Source organism: Neltuma alba, unplaced genomic scaffold (genome assembly GCF_004799145.2).
Source record: "Neltuma alba isolate B1F8T4 unplaced genomic scaffold, ASM479914v2 tig00011503_pilon, whole genome shotgun sequence".
Classification (NCBI taxonomy): Eukaryota; Viridiplantae; Streptophyta; class Magnoliopsida; order Fabales; family Fabaceae; genus Neltuma; species Neltuma alba.
This window is the reverse complement of record NW_021636171.1, coordinates 26,572-49,973: the sequence shown is the minus strand read 5'-3', so window position 1 is coordinate 49,973 and position 23,402 is coordinate 26,572. Positions and strand designations below refer to the sequence as shown.

At 33.9% G+C, this 23,402-nt stretch overlaps 3 protein-coding genes and 1 pseudogene across 3 annotated transcripts; all 4 read left to right on the top strand.

The window, feature by feature from the left end:
- LOC114714442 (tonoplast dicarboxylate transporter-like) lies at positions 1 to 3,928 on the top strand. The gene is given in 8 exon segments (XM_028899188.1): positions 1 to 514; positions 1,042 to 1,519; positions 1,979 to 2,022; positions 2,163 to 2,258; positions 2,968 to 2,983; positions 2,986 to 3,165; positions 3,168 to 3,479; positions 3,576 to 3,928. Coding segments are annotated over 8 exon segments (1,641 nt in total). The 5' UTR covers positions 1 to 76; the 3' UTR covers positions 3,653 to 3,928.
- Positions 3,929 to 9,626: 5,698 nt separating this feature from the next.
- Positions 9,627 to 10,311, top strand: LOC114714445 (cysteine proteinase inhibitor 1-like). The gene has a single exon (XM_028899189.1). It carries the CDS (start codon positions 9,670 to 9,672, stop codon positions 10,030 to 10,032), a length of 363 nt encoding a protein of 120 aa, XP_028755022.1. The 5' UTR covers positions 9,627 to 9,669; the 3' UTR covers positions 10,033 to 10,311.
- Positions 10,312 to 13,499: 3,188 nt separating this feature from the next.
- Positions 13,500 to 13,947, top strand: LOC114714446 (cysteine proteinase inhibitor 5-like; the record flags this gene model as incomplete). The annotated part of the gene is made up of 1 exon (XM_028899190.1): positions 13,500 to 13,947. A coding segment is annotated over one exon (342 nt), but the record flags the coding sequence as incomplete, so codon positions are not given.
- A 5,373-nt stretch (positions 13,948 to 19,320) lies between these two features.
- LOC114714443 (putative MO25-like protein At5g47540) lies at positions 19,321 to 23,370 on the top strand (annotated as a pseudogene).
- The last annotated feature ends 32 nt before the right edge of the window (positions 23,371 to 23,402 follow it).

The following is a 23,402-nucleotide window of genomic DNA, read 5'->3' as shown; positions in this document are numbered from 1 at the left end:
TTCCCCCTTGTCAGAAAATTTCTGAAACAAATAAACCAAACTCAACCTCCGCCATTTTCCCCTCCAGCTTTCCAATATGACCGGAGAACACAGTCCGCCGCCGCCGCCGCCAGGTCCCGATGATCTGAAATCCCCGCTTCTCCCACTTCACGAACCGATCCGACGAACACAGTGCAGGGTGAATTCCATATTCACGCCGCAAAATTTCTATGTTGTACTGGGTCCCCTACTGGCTCTGCTCGTCAGCTTGTTCGTGAAGTTTGACGGAGCTAAGGCTAACAGCGGGAAGATGCTGGGCGTGATCGCGTGGGTGTTCGCGTGGTGGTTGACGGAGGCGGTGCCGCTTCCGGTGACCTCCATGTGCCCACTCTTTCTCTTCCCTCTCTTCGGGATAGCTTCGGCCGATAGTGTGGCCCACTCGTACATGGGCGACGTGATTACTCTCGTTCTCGGAAGCTTCATTCTTGCTCTCGCCGTCGAACGCTACAACGTACACAGAAGACTGGCCTTGAAGGTGACCTATCTTTCTCCAGTTTCCGTCTTTGTTTCAGCTTTAATTCATCAACTTCTCTGGAATTTACTCATAAAAAAATGAGAATTTCGTATCCTCAACTTCAAATTTCTTCAGAGACCGATAACTTTCCGGCGAGTTTAATCGTTAGGGGATCATGATTTTTTTCTCTATTGTCAAACTGGAATAATCTTTTTGAAAAATATTTGAATTCGGATATGACCGGAACAGAACATTTTCCCCTGAATGTAAATTAAAACGTGCTCAATGATGGAGAATGTTGGGGGGTTGGGTTGTGGACTGATTGGTTTTGCCTCATTCTTATCCTGGGATTTCATTGGACACTAAATTACTAGCTTGTGCCTTGTATAGCAAATTAACTAATGGAAGAGGAAAGTTAAAATATATTTAATGAAAAGGAGGCTAGAGATAAATTTTGCCATGGTGGAACATGATGATGAGTGGGGTGATTGGGCTAGTGATAGAGATGGCAATAATAATTGGATTGGGCTAATGACGTGGCGGTGCAGGTGACGATGGTGTTCTGCGGCGAACCTCTGAATCCGCCACTACTGTTATTTGGACTGTGCGCGACGACATTCTTTGTCAGCATGTGGATGCACAACGTGGCGTCGGCGGTGATGATGATGCCGGTGGCCACGGGGATCCTGCAGAGGATGCCGCCGAAGGAGGAGCAGTCGGCCGCCGTCAACAAGTTCTGCAGGGCGGTGGTGCTGGCGGTGGTGTACGCGACGCCGATCGGAGGGACCAGCACGCTGACGGGGACAGGTGTCAACCTCATACTGGTGGGTATGTGGAAGAGCCTCGCCCCGGGGGCTAAGCCAATCAGCTTCAACAACTGGTTCTTCTTCGGATTCCCTGTAGCCATTCTCATCCTGTTCTGCTTCTGGTCAATCCTATGCCTGCTCTATGTCCAAAGGGGCTCGGGTCGGGCGTTGGCTCCGTACTTGGATAGAACCCAGCTGAAGAGGGACCTAGAAGCCCTGGGTAAGTTCCTTGTATGAAGTATGAACATCCATTCTCTCTCTCTATTCCTGTTCCTTTTCTGGTGGCCACGGAAAGAAGGAAAATATGCTTTTAAAAAAGGTGTAGAAAGCTTGGCCCCTTTCTTTCACCCAAAAAAAAAAAAAAGAAGGGGAGAAAGTCTTGTCTGGACAAGCAAGTATTGTTGGTATGCATTTTTTTTGGTCTTTAAAGTATTAATCAACTCCAAATCCCTATCTGCTTTGAATCTCAATCTGATGGCCGCGTAGAATCTTGGCTTCATTGATGAAGAACTCTGCCACGGCGGTGTTGACCCGACCGAATCAGTGTTATAATCCCTTAAGTTTTAATTATTTTTTTAAAAATAAGAAATTTTGTGGATTGCATTATTTTTGGGTGAAGTGTTAAGAAATGGCCATAAGTTAAAAGCTTACGTGGAATATATGTGTTTGCAAATTGCAGGGCCGATGAATTTTGCTGAGAAGATGGTGCTGAGCATCTTTGGGGTGGGTTTTGAAATTAGAATTTATTGTTTTGCTTTAATTTAATAAACTTGTGGTATGGAATAATAAGAATAAAAAATTATATTACTGTGGAGGAGTTAATTTTAGTGATGGGTAAATAATGAAGAGAATAATAAATGCAGTTGCTGATAGTCCTGTGGATGACGAGGAGGATCACAGATGACATTCCTGGATGGGGAGCTCTCTTCGATGGTCTCGTCGGAGATGGCAGCGTCAGTGTGAGTATTCTTTCTATATATGTTTTTGTCTCATTTTTGAAGTACTTAGGTAATTTGATTAGATTTATTTAACTAATTTAATTAGATTAAGAAAGTTAAGTAAATTAGTTAATTATAAGAAAAGTGAAACATTTTTTTCTAAAATATCATAATTATCTTTCTTAATAACCTTTTTCTTTTTTCTACTTGATTATGGCGGAGAGAATATCCATAAAAATAATTTAGAGAAAATTAATAAATATAAAAAATTGGTCTTATATTTAGGATCAAAACCAACTTAAAAATTGGATCTTATATTAAGAATCGGAAGAGTATTAATTTTGTTCTAAATTCTCCTTTGATGAGTTCCTGAGCCTTTAAAACTACGTCACACAATATTTCCAGATCCAATATTCCATTTTGAGGCGTAACGTAACTATACTCTCTCAACCATGAAATTATATAAAATTTCTCCAATTATCAAATTTTTTTATTAAAAATCGCCATCAATCTTTTTCGCCCTCAAAAATAATACCTTCGTCTCGGTTTCTCTTTCAGCCTTATCACTCTTTTGAGACCATGATAAAGCTCATAATTAATTTGTCCTACGCAGTGTAGTTTCTATCTGGTTCAGGTTGTTCCCAGATCCAATTGGAGAAATCAAAATAAAATTAAACCCCTTTCGTTTTTTTTTTTTCCTTTTTTTTTTTGGGGGGGTGGTCCGATGCAGGTTTTGGTGGCAGTGTTATGTTCATAATACCAAACAAGAAGGGAGAAGGAGAGAAGCTGATGGACTGGAACGAATGCAAGAAGCTGCCATGGAAGCTGATCTTACTTCTGGGAGCCGGCTTCGCCTTAGCCGACGGCGTACAATCCAGCGGCTTAGCCGACGTGCTGTCCGGCGCTCTGAGTTTCTTGGAAGACGCGCCGTATGGGCCATAGCTCCGCTGGTGAGCCTGATGAGCAGCATCATAACGGAGTTCATAACGTCCAACGACGCCACGGCGACGTTGCTGGTCCCATTGCTTTACCACATCGCACGCACCATGCACGTGCACCCGCTCCTGATGATGGTTCCCGGCGCCATGGCCACCGAGTTCGCCTACTGGCTCCCGACATCCACCCCCTCCAACGTCGTAGGTTTCGCCACCGGTTACATTGACATCCAAGACATGCTCAAGATCGGTGTCCCTCTTAAGGTTGCCGGCATCGCTGTCCTCTCCTTGCTCATGCCCACTTTAGGTACTTCTGTCTTCCGTCCTTCTCTGTCCCCCACCCCCCTTCGCGATCTTTTTGAGAATCTCAACAACCTGATTCCTCTGTTTTTGGGTTTTGCAGGAGCACTTGTTTTCGGAACATCTGATGGCAGTCAGTGGAACGACGTCATAGAATCTCGTTGGTTGTCGCGAACTTGATTACGCCTCTTTTTCCTTCCTGATGCTCCCAGAATGGTCTTCGGTGAATAAATTTTGAGGGCGTTGATCATTTCCACCGAAGATTCTTTATCCAAGAGATGAAGAGAAGCTCAGAGTGTGGAGTGGCATTATAGTGCCAGATTATATTCAGGCAAGTACAAATACCATCTTGTAATATATGCCATATCAGCCGGAGATGTTCATCCGTTATCTGTTGTGTTGTATTTTCCTCCACAAATATTAATGAATGAGAAGTGTTTTATAGTTTAAGAGTTATTCAATGGATTTTGTTCTGTTGATTCAAACATAGCTTCCACTTTTTTGTTATTGGAACGCTGTACATAATTGAATTTACGTTTGATCGACATAGGATGACCATATTTATTACGAGAATAGCTCCAATACTTATCATCTTGATGACGATTCTAAACTCATGAGGTCTAAACTATCCATATCTAATTTCAACAATCAAAGTGTTTTCGAAAATCACTTTTCCACAAAACGAAACTCCTTCACATATTTATTTTATATATCATAAAAGCATTTATAAAACTATGGTTTGGTTTTTATCTAAATACCTCCTAGTTCAGATATGGATGGTCCAGATTTTAACAGGTGATTACTCATTACAAATTATATGTTGTTGAGATAAATGAGACAAAGACACGAGCTTATCCGGCTCACATGGCATGGCCAGAAGTGAAAATGTCTCTCTCTGTACATCTCTAACTTGTGAGCCGCTTCATCCAAAGTATCTAAAACACTACTAGTACACACGGGGAGGTTGTTGTAGATGTATAAACCCTAAATGAGCTTTATTGATGTGAAGTCAATTATTGGTTGGAGCTTGGGGGATGGATGAAGACCACCAATAATGGAAGTGGTTGGGGGATTAAAAAGCAGGGAGAGCAGGGACCATATGGGGTTCCATCACCAAACTGTGAAGAATATATATATGCCCATTTATCTCCTCAAATACTTGAGTCTGATCCGCCGTTATCATCCTTAAGCTAGCGTTTCGCTCAACAGATACAAAATAAAATCTTCAGTCCCTCAAGTGGCATATCTTAATTGTTGTGTTGGTATTTAAAACTTAGTTTTTTTTAATCAAGTTCTTAGAAGTTCCATAACCACCTGCGGTTAGTTCTTGTGGTTAAAAGAGAGAGAACACTGCGAGGATTATGCTGACACGGGTAACGAGATGATGAGTTGGGAGACACAAGAATCTAGAGTCAAAACTTTTCCGCGAGGGCATCATAATTGCCTCCAGTCCTCACTGGTTGCTCCATCATCATCACGCATTCTCTCTTTCGTTGTTTCTTTGTCTCGGAAGTTAAAAGACGAATTTGAGGGGGCCAAAGTCGAATTTAGGGAGTAAAAATTAAACTTTAATCTAATTTAAAATATAAGTTAAATTTTATTCATTATATTTATCAAGAAACTAATTAAAATCAATTTAAAATAATAAATGTGTAGGGTATATATTTGTTTTTCCTAATATACTCTTATTAATGAAGAGAATAAATAAAAGATATAATAAATGAATTAAAGAAGAAAAAAATATATGTAGGTAAAATTAGAAAAAAAACCTATTAAATGCTCAGATAAAAATTAATGTTATCTTATAAAAAAATAGCCTTTTTAAAAAAGTTTAGCTTATATTTTGAACCAAACGAAGTAAAAACTAAATCGCTGACTAAAACGAACTTGAAGAAGGACTAAAGAGGTATTTAGATGGAAATCAGACCATGGCTTTAAAAGTATTTTTACGATTTATAAAGTAAATATATAGAGGAATTTAATTTGTTTAGTAGAAACATGTTTTTCAAGAATTGTCAAACACCCCTTCTTTATCTCGTTGTACAAGTCTCGCCGTGATTCCACACTCGTGGTATCCCTACGTACTCCGTTTGATTTGCTCATTATTAGGCTGATCCAGATTTATTTAAAAAAAAATTAATTATATTCCGGTTGGATAAAATTTCAATTATTATCTCATATTTTTAATATAAGAACTAGTTTGCATTCAATCTGATTCTAAATATAATGTTTTAATTTATTTTATCTTTCATATTTATCTATTTTTTTTCAAAGAAATCATTGTAGTAATTGTACGTGTTAAGTTTTAGTTAATACACATAATTAGTAAGTATTACTCTATTTCCTATTATAAGTCATTTGTATCCTAAACCCGTAAATCAAGAAATACATTAAATTAACCAGTTTTTTTTTTCCACATTTACTTTTATTAAAAGCTGAGAGAGAGGAGGGGGAGGGAGGAGATGGACTGCATAAGAAATGAAAAGTTGAAAGAGAGAGATGGAGAGGAAGAGGAAGAGGAACGTGTTTCAAGGAGCCATTATTTCACACTTAAATTAATTAATTTTTATTAAATTAATAGGGGTAAAATTGAAAAAATATCATTAATTATATTACAAGTGATTTATATTTTTAAACAAACTTTTGGAGTATAAGTGGCCTGTAATAAGGAATAGAGTGGTATATTTTAGGAAAGACAATACATATTTATTATAAATAACTAACCTAATAATTTTTTTAATTCACTCAAATTAATCAACTAATTCTTATATTCTCTCTTTGCCGTATAGATAAGACTAAAGGAGTAGTGCACAAAATAAAAAAAATTAAAAAAAAAAAGAAGAAATCATTCATAGGTCCCAAATAAAAAATTAAATACAAATCGCTTTTGTGAAATTTAATTTAATAAAACTATCCATGTTTAATTTTCCCACTTGACGAGTTTTTCAAAGAAAAGGAAACGCCTCCATAGCCAAAAGCTTTTTATTCTAAAAATTTTATTGGCTTGGATCATTCTTCTGGTAACGCTTCCGTCTTTTCAAAAGCCCATGGACTATTAACCAGGCTCATTCTCTTTTTTTATTTTCTTTTTCTTTATTTGGGGTGTGGGCTGTCAGTATTGCAAAATATTGGACTAATTATGAACTTGGATCAGTCTTGAGAATCTTAAGGTCCCTTGATCCATTAACTTGGTCCATTATCCTTTTAAATTTTGTTTTTCATTGTTTCCTTATGAATGGAGTGGGGTTGTGGGCCACCACCACGGCATATGGGGAGCTGCATGGCAATAAAATTTTAAAGTGAAATATGTATCAACTTCTATAAATACATTTTTAAAATGAAAATATTAAATGTGAGAAAAATAAAAAATAAATTGAATAAGACTGGTGAAAACCAATACTCCTCCGGTCCTTATTATAAGACCTAATTTGACTTTTTATTTGGTCCTAATTATAAGACCCAATCCATTTTCTCTTTTATATTTATACATTTTTTTCCAAGATAATCCTTTTAATAATGATAGTTTTAGCCAATATACTTAATTAGCAAGGATATTTTAGGAATAACAACATTTATTTATTATAAATAACCAACTTAACTTACTTCCTTAATCTCCTCAAATAAGTCAATTGGGTCTTATAATTAGAACCGGAGGAGTATTTAGCATTTATGATAAAAAAATCATATCTACTACTTATTGGGTCCTGTTTATAGAGCATCTGTAAGATGGATTAAAAAAATCTTAAATTTTATTAATTTTATATTAAGATATAAAATTTTTCAATTTTAGCTTTGTTTAATATATATTTTTTAAAGAAGAGCACAAGAATTGTTAAAAATTTGATGATGTGAGTTAAGGGGGAAAAAAAAGCTTTTTCTCATTACCTTATAAACATGATTGGAAGAATAATATTTCATCTGATTCATTTTATAAGAGCTTAAAATTTCAATTATTTTGATTTTTTTATAAGATCTTGAGTGTGATTATCTGAAATTTAATATGTTTTGTCGTTTTTTACATTTAATTAATTTTATATATTACGTTAATTAAAAAGCTGATAACTTGATTTTTTAAAAATACTTTCTCTTTCTCTCTCTTTCCTCTTATAAATGAGGATATATTTAGAAAAAGAATTCATTAATGGCGTAATTTGATTATTAGGTGAAGGAGGACCATGGGAGTAAAAGCAGAATTCGAGAGGTATTCATCAAATAATAAATGACAATGACAGACAAGTCAGCAAGCAAACCGCGGATGGCATGATTACAACGCAGTCTTAGCTGGCACGGAAAGAGAATAATGTATTTACAAGAATCTAAATTCAGAGACACGTATTTTCTCACAAGTAAAGCAACGAGGTGACAATGCGACGCGTATTGTGTCATTGGATTGGAATTTGGAGGGGTTATCCTCCCCACCAAATTTCCCATTTATTGTGTCTGCCTTGGTGGGTGGTTTCCCATGTCTTTTTGTGCTCTCCCTTGCTTCCTTCCACATTTCCTCCATGCCTCCCTCTCTCACTCTTATTTCCTTTTTTTTAATTTTATATATAAACTCCAAATAATTAAAGGGAAAATCTCAAAAAAGTCATTGGAATATGAGAAATACCAGATTGGGTCTTTAAATTTCGAAAATGACAGAATGGGTCATTGACCTAATCTGTCATTTGTGAAATTCAGGCGAATTGACAATTTTACCCTCATTTATTCATTCACTAGAATGATTCAAGGAATCATTAGAAGAGTTTAGGTGTTACCTAGATTCGTGTAGCGAATAACTACTCACTTTTTCATAGTCAGGTGTCTTGTTATTAACTACAATTAATTCTGTAATCACTAGAACAATGTAAGCATTTCCTAGATTTGTGTAGAAAATAACTACTCATTTTTCCATAGTCAGGTATCTTATTATTGTCAGGTACCTTATTATTAACTACAACGAATCTTGTAACCACTAGAACAGTGTAAGCAATACCTAGATTTGTTTAGAGAATAACTACTCACTTTTGCTCAGGGGCAAAAATGTCAATTCGCCTGAATTTTATAAATGACAGATTGGGTTAATGACCCATTCTGTCATTTTCAAAATTTAAGGACCCAATCTGGGATTTAGTATATTCCATGGGCTTTTTCTGGGATTTTCCCATAATTAAATCAATTAAAAATAATAAATATATCATAAATATATCTTTTTTAAAATTATATTTATTAAGAGAGTAAATGAGAAAAATGATAAATAAAAAAATAAAAGAGAATATATAGAAGTAATACCAATAAGAGAGAGAGTATTAAATATAGACAACTAATACAAAAAATAATAAGTGTTCGGATAAACTTAAAAATAAAACTTATACATAAGATCGGAAGGAATATTAGTTATTTCTCCTCTCTTTTTCTTTTCCTCTTTTTTTAATTTGCAACTCTATATGTCGGTGGCCAAGGCAGCTGCCTTTATCTTCTTTTTTTTTTAATTATTAAAAACAATAATCCAGTACATCTCGTCTCTAAATGTAAGAAACAAATTCTTTTTATTTAACAATTTGAATTATTTTTCTATTTTTATTCCCATTAAATATATATACTCCTTATGATTCCCGTGCAGTAAGCTTTTATTCATTATTTTTCATGTACTTTTTTACAAATAAGGGTAACTGCATAATTTTGATAAATTGATAACTTAATTGATTATTATTTGAATTTCGCATATTGTATTATTATTATGTTGACAATTAAACTTATTATGAATTTATTTTATATACATATATTATAGTGCATATAGTAATTTTTATTTCATTATTTTATCACCGACCTGACAAGTTTAATCAGTTAAACCATGAGAAAAGTGGACTATTATTGTCCTTTCCAATTCAGTAAAAGCATTTATTTTAGTTTGTAATTCTCCCATTTTTAAAACGATTTTTATTTATTGTTTTGGATCATTCCTTAGCCCATGGTTTTGGGCCCATCTTTTCAGTAGCCCATGCCCCACGCTACCTTGTCTATTCTCCCAACTAGTTTAGAAGCAATCGCGATCTCGATCAGATCCAACGGCTACTATTTGACGTTAGGGTGACGCGCTTTCACCCCCGTGGTGTGAGATCTGTCAATCTTCTGCTATAAATTGAACATTAGCGTTTTCTTCAACTCTCAAATACAGAACCTTCAAGAAGCAGAATCGCGTCGAATAGACGGTTGCCATGAGACTTCTTCACGGCCTTATTCTCTTGCCTCTGTTCTTGCTCCCGCTCGTCGACGTCGCCGACGGCAGAGGGGGAGTGATTGTGGGCGGGTGGACGCCGATAAAGGACCTGAACGACCCTCACGTGACGGACATCGCGAAATTCGCGGTGTCGGAGTACGACAAGAGAAGCGGAGCGGCGCTGAAGTTGGATAAGGTGGTCAAGGGAGAGACGCAGGTGGTGGCCGGCACGAACTACCGGCTTGTGCTGACGGCGAAGGCAGGATCGTCGGCGGCTTCGCAGAAGTACGAGGCCGTTGTGTGGGAGAAGCCGTGGGAGCATTTCATGAACCTGACGTCGTTTAAGCCTGTTCATGGATAAGACAATGCGGATTTCGCGCCTTCATCTTGCAGGGCGGGTTTGATCTGTGTATTATAATTATATGTATTCTCCAATCTGTATTATTTAAATGCTTATGGGAATAAACAGGTTTGAGAAGTGGGAATATGCAGAGTGTTTGGTGATATTTCATAGCAATAAAGATGTTTTTGTGTTCTTTGGAGATCCTCGACTGGTTTAGACTCCAGAACAATCTGGATTTTCACTGTTGTTTCTGTGAATCCCAGTATTGGGCCCTTTTTGCTTCAGTAGATCAAATAATTTTGCAAGCACTGATCAGATTCAGTTCTAAAACAAGCAGCTAGTTTTAAATAGCTCTTGAAAATAGAATTATATGCAATATAATAAAAGAAATAAAAAATAATTTCTCAAGCACGACTCACTTTATTAATTGAAGATTCGTGTTTATAGATCGATATTCTTATTCACGCCTTCTTTTCTCATACACCTCACGAAAACCATGTATTACTTTTAAGTAGTTTTTTTTTTAGTCTGATAATATCTGCTTCCTTTTGTGTGTGTGTGTGTAAGTAGTCTTTGGCTAAAGCATGTACGGAAAAGGAGCAAGAATCACAACCTTAAAATCCATCCATTTTAATACATTATGCATGGCTCAGAAACTTTGAAAAGAATTAATTGCCTTTCTAAGTGACTGAAGGTGTGGGGTGGAATATAAAGCATTACTCGCTAACTCATTTTAGTAAGCGGAGAATTAGTTGCTTAAAAGGATGATATAACAGCAGAACTAATTTCTCTTTATCTTCATACAATTAAGATTAGAGGAAATTTGACATGTTTCCTTCTTTTTCTTAGTGGTTAAGATTAAGGTTTAACAGTTTAATATCTTATAATTGAGTGCTTTAGAATTTAAGATACTATCTCTGGTTCTAATTATAAGAGCCAAAAAGTAAGTTGAGTTAGTTATTTGTCTTAAATAGGTGTTGTCTTTTCTAAAATATTCTTACTAATCAAGTGTATTGATTAAAATTATCATTGTTAGAAGGGCTAATTTGAAAAAAAATATATAAATATGAGAGATAAAATATATTGGGGTCTTATATTTAGAATCAAAATAAAAGTCAAACAGGGTTTTATATTAATGATCGGAGGTAGTATTAGAATTTAGGATTTAATATTGAAGGGTTGGGCAAATGGTAGAATTCAATTATTGAAGTGTCAAGATGAGAGAGTTTAGGAATTATTAGTGGTCTGCGTTTATGTTTCAAGCAAATTAGGCTTTCATAATTCACTATTTACAGTCAAGAAATCAGGACGGCGACTTTTTAATACTTGAAAAATTGGTGTTTATGATTTGGTTTCTGAGATTTCTTTTACCTGCAATTTAGGTTTATTAGTCGAATATTTAACTTTTAAGGCTTTGAGCTGGGCTTGAAGATTTTTTTGTCATGTTAGTAGACAAGGTGGGACTAATTATGCTGGGTTTTAAATTTTTAATAATTGAAATTACAGTTAAAAGAATTAATATTTGTCAATTTTATTTGCTTGTTGGACCCTGGTCAAGGACACCAATGGATTTCCAGGTCGACTTGCGCAAGTCACGGTACCTGATTGAATGACGGTCTTGATTTCGGTATGCCTCAAAAGTCAAACTCAATAGTGACCCCTTTCTTTTCATGGCCAAGAAAAGTTGTTTTCCCCTGTTATTTCATTTTTTTTGATAGGGCTAGGCCTGTGGAGATGATTTTGTTAGTACATTTATTTTAATTTTTAACAATTTTTGATCTAATACTTTTATATTTTCCTTGATTGAATTTTTATTTTTATTCAAGGACTAACAATATTAACTGGAATAAAATTAAAAAAAATTAATTATAAGGAAAAAACTTAGATGCATCAAATCTACAATTAAAAAAATAAAAATACCTGTAAAATGGTTTTCTTTTTTGCTATGAATGATTTGCTTGTGGATAGGGAAGGCAAAGTGACAGCAGGTTATTAGTTGTATGACACACTTGTTAAATAAATAGATAATTTTAATTTAGTACTCGTAATTGCAAAAATGACGTGAAAAAAAAATAAAAATTGTAATATTATAATTTAGATATTTAAGAGGTTAAAATTTCAAGAAAAAAATTATGACTTATATTGTATTTTACAAGTATAGTTGAATGACAAAAATGTCATTCTATCAAAAAATTTATTAACAAATTGTGAACTAACAATAAGAAATATCAAATAGCAAATGACAAGAAATGTATTAAAATAATAAGATATTTATTTATAAATTATAAACTGACAATAACAAGTATCGAATAACTAATAACAAAAAATATATTAATAATGACAAATTTGATAATTTTTTTAAAAAACTTATGCAAAGACATTTGACTCATTTGACTACTTTTATAGAATACCAAATCGAGCATCACTTCTTCTAAAATTTTAATCTTTTATGTGTATAAATTGGAATACTGCAATTTTCGTGTCATTTTCTCCTCATAGTTTTGAAACAGTCAACTTTGTGTCAGCCATCATGAATTAACCTCTCATTATTTCCCAAAATTTTCTGCCACCCACAATCATAGTTGTCTTGTCTATCATGCCCGTCTAATGCATGGAATGGACTAAATACATCATCTCACATCCTTATAGTGCTTTGATCGTTTTATTTATTGTTCAAAACAATCAAAATTATGCATTTTTACCCAAATTAATTTTTCCCCCAAAAATGTACAACCTCATGTGATTTTATTGACTAACTTAAAAAGATTAAAAAAATTAATTAAATTAGTTATTTATAATGAATAAGTATTGTCTTTATTAAAATATCATTACTAATAATGTAAATTAGCTAAAATTACTACTTGATGAAAATTTTAACTTGATAAAATCTTTAATATATGCAACTATTGTAAGTACTATTTAAAAAAAAAGATAATATGAAATATAAAGTGAATTAAAGTCTTATATTTTAAACTAACTCTTATATTAAAAATGAAATGAAGTATAATTTGTCAATGCTTGAATAAGATTCTATCAATGTGTAATTGCCTTCTTTCACTAGGCTGATTGTATAAGCACAGTGTCATACTAAAATTTTTTAACTTTAACGATTAAGGTGTATATATCATTCTGAAATATATTCATAGGTGCATATGACACTATAAAGTATTTTATGGTTTATTCAATAATTTAATCTTTTTTCGCTTTACACCAAAAAATATTTTTTAGCGTTGGACGCATTCAAAAAAAAAAAGAAATGCAAGATACACTAAAAAATACTTTAGCAATAAAAAATACACTAAAAAAGACGCGCCCTGCCTTTAATGAGTGTTTATATTTAATCTCATTTTTTCTTCGGTTTGATTCATAATATCGGCAATAACAAGGGCAAATGTTTTCCTCCCTAAATACTCTACTGTAAACGGAATCTTCTTCTGCTCGTTTCCTAAAGCCGGGGAAGTAATTAGAAATTTGAATCAAATTGACGGTTGCCATGGGACTTCTCCGCAACTCACTCCTCCTCCTTTCCCTGCTCTTCGTTCCTCTCTGCGCCGTCGCCGGAGGCCGTGGTCCCTGGTGGATGGACACCGATAGCTAATATCGAAGAGCCGCACGTGACGGAGATCGCGAATTTCGCGGTGGAGGAGTACGACAAGAGAAATGGGGTGAAGCTGAAGTTGGAGAAGGTAGTGAAGGGAGAGACGCAGGTGGTGGCGACGACGAAGGATGGATCGTCGTCGGCGACGAAGAATTACGAAGCCGTTGTGCGGGAAAAACCGTGGGAGCATTTCCGGAACCTTACTTCGTTTGAGGCCGTTGAAGGGTAGATCACAGATAGGACAATGTAGATTTCGCTTTATTTCTCCCTTCTAACTCATTTCATCTGTTGTTTCTATGATCGCGTTTAATCTGTAAAATTATAATTTGCCGTCATCACGCCGCCACACGATTTCGCATATTAATAACTGGTAAAAGCCCGGCACATTGCACAAGTTACGTAAATCTATAACAGTCATTATAAGTTGAACAGTTATAAAATACGTTTTATTAGGAAAATTATTATGAAATTCTAGTAAAAATATAACTACTAAAAAATTATTATGAAAATTTATAATTTTTTATTCTGAAAGTTGTCATTAAATAATGTTTGTTATTATTAATCATGTTTCTTATTTTATAGAATCAGTAATTACTGAAAGCTTTCGAGTTTCGATATGGACATGATGATTTTAGTAGAAATGACGGCGCGATTTGCTAACAACATTTATAAAAGGAAAATTGGTTAAAAAGAAAAAAAAGTAGAAAAGACCGGTGGATGGGGAAAAGCATGGGAAGAAAAATAGTGGACGACCATGAGGGACAAAGTCGGTTCACGAGGAGCAAGTCAAGGGGTCCTACAGTGTAATTATGGATAAGATCAATTTAATCTGTACCCCAAATTTTATATTAATTAATAATAAAATCATTAAGATTTTTTAATATATATATATAGGATCCGTTTTTTTAATTAAAGTACTTAATACTCCTCCGGTCCTTATTATAAGACCCAATTTGACTTTTTATTTGGTCATAATTATAAGACCCAATTCATTTTCTCTCTTATATTTATGCATTTTTTTCCAAGATAATCCTTCTAATAATGATAGTTTTAGCCAATATACTTAATTAACAAGGATATTTTAGGAATAACAACGCTTATTTATTATAAATAACCAACTTAACTTACTTCCTTAATCTCCTCAAATAAGTTAATTGGGTCTTATAATTAGGATCGGAAGAGTAGTTTTCACATTGTTCTGTCTCTTCAGTCTTTACGCGTGGCGTGGGGGGCACCGTGTGCGTTGCATGGGGAATAATTTGGAGAAAATCATTACACAGTTCAACATAAGCAACCTAGTTACTTAAAAATCACATGACAAGTAAATAAATTCATGTCATTTCATATTCCAGAATTTGTCATTACACGACATTTATGTGTTGTGAAATTTTTAATGATTAAAGTACTAATATAGAAAATTTTCAAATAAGTTTTTTTCGTTACCGTGCCTGTAGGAAATTAAATTAGACGGACCTCTCATATACAGAATTTGATTAACAAGTCATATTTTTATAATTCATGAACAAATGTGTTCCATTATAGATTTTACATTGAAGATGATATATCGATTTATTTTGATGTGAATATTGATTTCTTTTTTTAAAGCACAGGTACCATACTATTAGATTGGACATTAAATATTAATACTTTTTTAAGTGATGATTCCAGCCTTGACTACTTATGTTTCAAAAAACTAGTTTTTTCTACGGGATTTAATTTCCATTAGTTGTGAATAGTGATACTTTTTTTTTTTGTCTAGAATATCCTTCCACTCAAATGGTAGGAAACTAGTTTTTCAGGGTACTGTCAGGCACCCTAGAGAGGATCCCTCCTAATAGTATTTTTTTTATGCACACCATTCTAAAAATCAAACCTATAACATAATATTTAAGGTGTCGAAGTCCTCCCTTCCACACCAACACTTATTGGTTTGAACAGTGGTATTTGATGACACTGAAAGATGAACGGGCGTCAATATCTGAGTGGGCGTGTTGGTTTGGAAGCTGAAGGTCCACCCACTTGCCACGAGCTCGAATCTGACTCAGGGAGAAGCGAAGAGATGGAAGGTAAAGGGGTCAAAATGGCCAATCGATGTTTTTTGCAATAAAAGCAGCCGACGTTGGTTGGGCCAATACAAGTATTGGGCCTAACCGTCTTGTCGGGCCTTTAATACCGCAGAGGAAAATCAAGAAATCTTAGGTTCCCATCCAAACTTTTGTTGCCGAACAAAACTGCAATACAAATCATGCGAGAGACGTAATGTGCAGTATTTAGTAAAAGAGCTATGAATAATGGATAAGGACGTTAGAGTGTGTGTGTGTGTGATGGGGATAGAATAGAAGCATGTGAGTGTGAAGCTGGAAAGAAGCTTCTCACTTGGGAAAGGGATTAGTCTCTTTAGCGTTCAAGTTGATGTCCTTTTCCCTCCTCATCCTGTCTTCATTTAATTTCATCAAACCTCAATACTCCCAACATTTCTCACTCACACATATTTCCCCACTTTCATTAATTGTCAGTTTGTCACTCATGCCCATACCATAAAACCAGCAGAAACTAGTAATACCACCGATGATATTCACGGCTTTAAATATAAGATTTTAATTCATTTTGTCTTTTAAATTTGTAATATAATCTTAAAAATATCCTTATTGATTGTAAGGTATTTCCACCCAAGTATAGCTTTAATGTACATGATTGAATAAGGCTAATTTAATAAAATCAGCACATATTTATTACGAATAACTAATTCAATTATTTTTTTTAATCTTTCCAAATTCATTATTTAGCACTTATATTAAAAATCGGAGGTGATATACTGCTTTCAATCCTCATTACAGGGTAAAGTTAACTTACTTCACAGTTCTTAAGAAATATTAGTTGATATCTTTAAATTTATAGAAAACGTTTATTTTTTGGTTATTAAAAATTAATAACCATAATAAAATGTTGTCTGGGGATTAAAAATATACCAACAACTAGTTGTGATCGGGAAGGAATAAGATTGGAGGACAATTTAATCTAATTATCACATTAGGACTAGTTGGGATTTTAAAATTTTTCCCTAAAATGAGAACCACAAGGAGTATTCTACATCTTTTTTTTTTTTTGCCCACGAGTATTCTACATCTTTTGAGTTTTTATCTTTAGGATAAATAATAAGTACATAGCCGTTGCTAATTCTATTTTTTTTTCCATAATTTATTCCAACTCCTGTCTTTGAGTTTTTTCTAATACGTAACTCAATGCTGAGAAAATAAGGAGATGTGACAATAAGTATCTTATGGCTTAGGCCTTAGGGCGAATTGTCAATGTCAGCCCAACCCAACCCAACCCCACAAACATGTGCGCATGCGTGTTCCTTTTAAATTTTTCCTAAATATTATTTGTTTTATAATAGTGGTAATACTCCTCATATTCTAAATATAAAACTCATTAATAATATAAATTATATTATAAAATAGGTTTTATATTTAGAACCAGAAGAATATTTTCCAATATTTCTCCTGTGATAGATTGATTTTATGATTACGATGAAGATTACTATGATTTAAATTTTTAATTCCATTTAATATTTCAGGTTAGTTTTAACTTAATATTCCATCATGTAAAAAGATAAGGAATGACTGTTACATATATATAATTTAAAAACAATTATTTTTTTAACTCTATCATTTTCTTAAAATAATGCATCCTTAGTAACCAAAATGATTTTTTTTTAAAACTAAAATATAAGTATCTTCCTATTGGAGACAATCATATTCGAGACACTGTGGGGTATTAAATTCCTACGTTGTGAGGGACTAGCTTTTTCCACTAGATCTAACCCCTGTTGTTAGTTACCAAAATGATTTTTTATTGATAAGTTCATTTTTCGTATTTTTGATAAGGTTGGCCCAATGAATGCTCTGGGCGGGCATTACGTGGGGATTAAGCCTAACTCGCGCGGATCATATTCATAATCGTAAGTCCAACATCCAAATTGAAATTGAAATTGAAATTATACTAATATAACAAAAAAAAAATCATCATTATTGTCAATTTTAATTTGTAATTTTTTTTTACAATTAAAAAACTACACGCCTCAAATTTTTACCAGCTTGGCAAATGGCATAGGGTCCGTTTCTTAGGGTACATGTCTCTCCGGGCACCTTCTTCTTCAGTGCCGTTTATATTTTATTTTATTGGACGAAGATATTTTCCAACAGTACACTTGCTCTGTACAAACAAGTAACTTCATTCCAATGCCAAATATCAACATCATGATCTATGAGCTGTCAGTTTTTTGTATTTTTTTTTTCACAACCTGAATTGTTCTGCATTTTATTTTATTTCTTGACTATATTTAGAACTTAGAATTTCATTGTGATCTCAGTTTAATTTTCATTATAAAATTCCCTTGTTTCTCTCTCTTACACCACCAAAGGCGTGTCAAAGATAGGGGAATTTGGTTCCATCCAAGAAGAAATAGACAATAAGAGAGAAACATAGGAAAGCAACTCAAGGATGTTAGAAAATGAAAAGAGGGAGTGGATTTCAACCTCCAAAAATTGTTGGAAAAAAAATCCTATTACAAAATTTATTATCCAAATACATTTAAGGACTCAACTCTTTGTGTGAACCAATCTTATATTTACAAAGTGCAATTCTTCTTCAACTTAAGATAGGTTATTCATAATATAAAAAGAATTATACTACCTTCCGTCTTAAATATAAAAACTAGTTGACTAATTTGAGTAAATTAAGAAAACATATTAAGTTAGTTATTTGTAATAAATATGTGTTGTCTTTCTCAAAATATTCTTACTAATCAAGTTTATTGGTTAAAATTACTATTATTAGAAGGACTATCTTAAAAAAATGAATAATATAAAAATAAATGAATTGGGGTCTTATATTTAGGATCAAAACAAAAGTCAAATAGTGTCTTATATTAAAAACCAGAGATAGTACCAGATAAAAATAGATTATTACACTTGGCTTCGTAAACAAGTTTTAGAAACCTTTGAACAGTAAATTTTGGAATGGGAATATTTTTAGCAAATTTTCTTTTAATAAGCATTATGTAGGATGGCAAAAAAAAGAAGAAGTAATTTTGCAAAATAATATAAGTGCGGCTAGGAAAAAAAGTTCAATCATAATAAAAATATATTTATGGGATATTAGAAGTTTTAATATTTGATATTTAAAAAAATAAATAGTGTCATTTTAATATTCGCAGTTATCCAATAAACCAGAAACTAACTGCAATTGTTTTCTAAATGAAATAATAATTATTTTTGACCAAATTATATAAATATTTCATCTTGAACAATAATTCAAACAGTTTCTAAGGATAAGGATACTAATCTGATCTATTTTTTAACATTGAAATATATAAATATGAATAACTGACTGAATCTGGCTTTAAAAAAAAAAAAGGGGCTTTGCCAGGAAGGACCCATCGACAGAGACAACACACACAACACACGACCAGTGATATCTATTATATCTATCATCGATTTGATCTTGCCTATAAATTGTATAAAACTATGAAATTGGAGGAAAATTAAAAAACACCCTTCATCTGTACACAAGCAAAATCGATCTCCGAAACCCTAATCGATTTGCAAGTGTTAGTAAGTAGAGGAAGAGGAAGCTTAAGTTCAAGTGACTTGGGAGGAGTTGCTATTTGGTCTGCCGGAGGCATTCATATCTTCAGGATATTGAGAATGAAGAGTTTATTTAAATCTAAGCCTCGCACTCCAGCTGATATTGTGCGACATACGAGAGATCTTCTCTTATTTGTTGAAAAGAATAATGAACCTCGAGAAAGCAAGCGGGAAGAGAAGGTGCTGAATCAAAAATTTTCTCTTTTCCTTTATGTTTTAGTTTTTTTTTTTTTTTGGTTTGGAATTGCTACCATTGCGATTAGTCAGGTTTTATTGAGCTTATCTCATTCCTTAGCTGCTGTTTGATCGTTCCCTTTTCTATTTTGCAATAGCAATCTAATTCAGGAGTGATCATCTAGAGCAATTTTTCAATGAACTGTTCGAGTTGTTCCCCACTCCTCTCCCTATTTGGTCGAAGAAAATTACTTGCCTTTCTTTGGGGAAAAAAGAGAGACTTTTATTGATTTCTTTATCTTCGTATGATTTAGCTACAAAACGGAGTGTAATTTGGCTGGTTTGGGGATCCTTGTTCATTTGTTTCTTTTTCACCAAATTCACCCATAAGCGTTAACACTTACCAGAACAGTACTTTTTATGATTTTAGGCGCTCAAAACTTAGTTATATAGTAATCCCTCAGAGGTTGGGGTTGAAAGCAAAAGCATGAACGGGCGATGACTTCGTTATGTTAATTCTTAGTTTCATATGACAGGAATGCCGCTCATTATGGTGGATTTTATTGTTTGCTTATTTTATTTGATGCATCTAATAGCAGATGTCCGAGCTAAGTAAAAATATCAGAGAGCTGAAGTCAATTCTCTATGGAAATAGTGAATCTGAGCCGGCGGTTGCAGAAGCTTGCGTGCGCAATTGACCAAGAATTTTTCAAGGAGAACACATTGCGACTAGTTATCAAATGTCTGCCTAGATTGAACTTGGAGGTAATGAGGAATTATGGAAGAGATTTCCATATTTTTGCAGTGAAAGAAATAAAATACTTTTATATTATTATTATTGAGATGATACCATTATTGCATTGTCCTGGTTACTGATAAAAATTAAAACTTTAATCTTATGCCATATTGTTCATGCTTGGTGGTTGCTTGTCTTAATTATGTGCTTTTGCAGACTAGAAAAGATGCCACACAAGTCGTTGCAAATTTACAGAGGCAGCAAGTTCATTCTAAATTGATTGCATCTGATTATTTGGAGAAAAATTTGGATCTTATGAATATCCTGATATTAGGGTAAGAAATTTTTGGATGAATAAATTAGTTACATGATATTTTAGTGGACTTTACTTAGTGTGATGACTTCTCATCTCCAAATGAATAGAATTGAAGTACTTAAGGCTTCACTAAGGCTTTCGAAGATAACATATATCTCATGATTTTGTCAAATCAAAGAGCACTTCCTTCAGGGGGAAATTAAGGAGGAAACTGTGATATTAGAATTCTCAAATAGGGGGATTTATTGTGTTAATACTGGAAATAAAATAGCTCTTTTGTCAATCCTTGACATGGAGGTGGTATTTTAAACTTTTAATTGCTCTGGTGATGGTTGTGTTTTATTTCTCTCCCATATTTTCAATTACGTTTGAACCTAATGTCTTTGTGAATCAGACACTGTGGTAATACTTGGTCTAGATCACCAAAGTCTGTGTCTCAGTGGAAAAGAGTGTTTTTACTTTATTAATATTTCATATTTATTTACCTTTTGTTGTTGTTGTTGTGAGCTACATTTTATCTATTTTGATTCAGCTATGGAAGTCACTGACTATTGTTTCTTTCTAGATATGAAAACGCGGATATGGCCTTACACTATGGCGCTATGCTGAGAGAGTGCATAAGACACCAGATTGTTGCTAGGTGAGGAGAAAGTATCAGATAAAAATCATATCTTTTTTTTTTTTTTCCAGAACACAATCTAAAACTATTATTGACAGATGGGAACACAATCTTGTTGGTCGTTGTTGTCATTTGTGTTGGAATCATTGTTACTATGCTTCCATACAATTTTCACGCTTGAGAGAATTATGTCAAATGAGAATGTTGGGTGCTTAAATAAAGAACTAAGCCGAAGTGGCTGAAAAGGAAATTGTTCTGGGTCAGTTAATATCTCATGTAATGTGTGATGCTCTAAGCCATTTTGATTTTTCTGTCAGTTATGTACTGCAATCACCGAATATGAGGAAGTTTTTTGATTACATACAACTTCCAAATTTTGACATTGCCGCAGATGCTGCTGCAACATTCAAGGTAGGTATCATCTGAGTGAACTTGTGAAGATAGATAGCTTTTTTCTTTTTTCCGGCCACAGAGTGAAGATAGATGGCAGGGTTAAAATTGTGTGTATTATGCGATTCATCTTTAACCGGGTTAAAATTTTGTGTTATGTCAACTTGTTACAGGAACTCATGACAAGACATAAATCTACTGTAGCTGATTTCCTCTCTAAAAATTATGAATGGGTAGGTTCTCCTCTTCCAACTTGTGGAAAGTCGGAGTTCATTTGTATTCGTACATTGACAGTGACTTTCTTTCTATCCTTCCTTTCTACCTTAAAAGGTCGTTGGGCAATGTGCTTGATTGTTGTAGCATGTCATAGAAATTGTCATTAGTTAGCAATAATATGGGTAAATTCTTGGGAAGATAAAACTTTTAATCTTGTGGTGTTTCTTGGATCAATATTGGTCCTGTTACTGGATTTCAATACCCAAGAGGCTTTCCACTTCCTTACATTAACCCCTACATTCTTATCATTTGGCATGATTCATGCACACATGTCCGTGCACTTCTTTCACTTGCATAAGTTTGTACTTATCTGTATATCAGTTCCTGCTTTACTTTGTACATGATTTCTTTTAACTGCTCTTATATCTTGGCTACTATCTTTACTCCCATCTATGTTGTTATTGCCGTTGTCAGTTTTTCAAGGAGTATAACTCTAAGCTGTTGGAATCTCCCAATTATATCACGAAGCGTCAAGCTGTCAAGGTACTATGCAAATTTGATATTTATTTTATTTGCAAAAACTTCGAATGAAGAAAGCATGTCCAAGCAACAGAATTTCTTGTCATAAAAATATGACATAGATTCCAAGAAAATTGATCTTTTGCTGTGTAGTATGCCCAACATTTGGACAGTGAATATGATTGAAGAAGCGAAAAGGATATTATCATTGATCATGTAGTCTTAGTCTTCAACTCAAATGATAATATGCATCAATTTACTGTAATAGTTGGCTGCATTCAATTGAATCTTGCTGCATTGATCCGTGTATGTTCACAATGTTTCTTTCTTACAGCTCTTGGGAGACATGTTACTTGATCGTTCAAATTCAGCTGTAATGACACGATATGTGAGCTCAAGAGACAATTTAAGGATTCTGATGAATCTATTAAGAGTATGTTCGCTTTTCATAAAACTTAATGACATGTCTTTTCGAATATGTTTTCTTCCAGCCTTTCATTCAATCATTTGTACTACCAACCCATTCTTCGCCTTTCCTGTTTTGCTCTCAGTGGTACAATGTGAGCTTGATTGATCAAAGTAATTAACATTTCACCCCATTGTTCTGGTGCCCATATGCTTAACTGGGAGAAAAGAGTTGGATGTAGATCTTGTTTAAGCAGACATTTAATAGTTGTTGCTGGTTCCCTTCTGCAGGAGGAAAGCAAGAGCATTCAGATAGAAGCATTTCATGTTTTCAAGGTAACATTGTTATATGATTGTGCAATATATCTGAGAGTTATTCTTGATTCACCTCCTTCCAAGTTTTTAATTTTTGTATTCATGTGTACTGGTGATAACAGCTATTTGTTGCCAACCAACATAAGCCAGCTGAAATTGTTGGCATACTCGTTGCTAATAGAAGCAAACTTCTAAGATTGTTGGGTGACTTCAAGATGGATAAACGTAAGTATTGATATTTCATTAGTTTGTAATTAATGGTGGTATCAATATCACGTTCTAAGAATCACATGTTCTTGGATTATGCAGCTGATGAACAGTTTGATGCTGACAAAGCTCAAGTTATGAGGGAAATTGCTGCTCTGGAACCTAAAAGCAGCCCTTGAGTAGCAGACTGTGTTAAGCAGAGCTGCTCTTTTTATGGAACTGTGCATTGCCAGAGTTTTATAGCC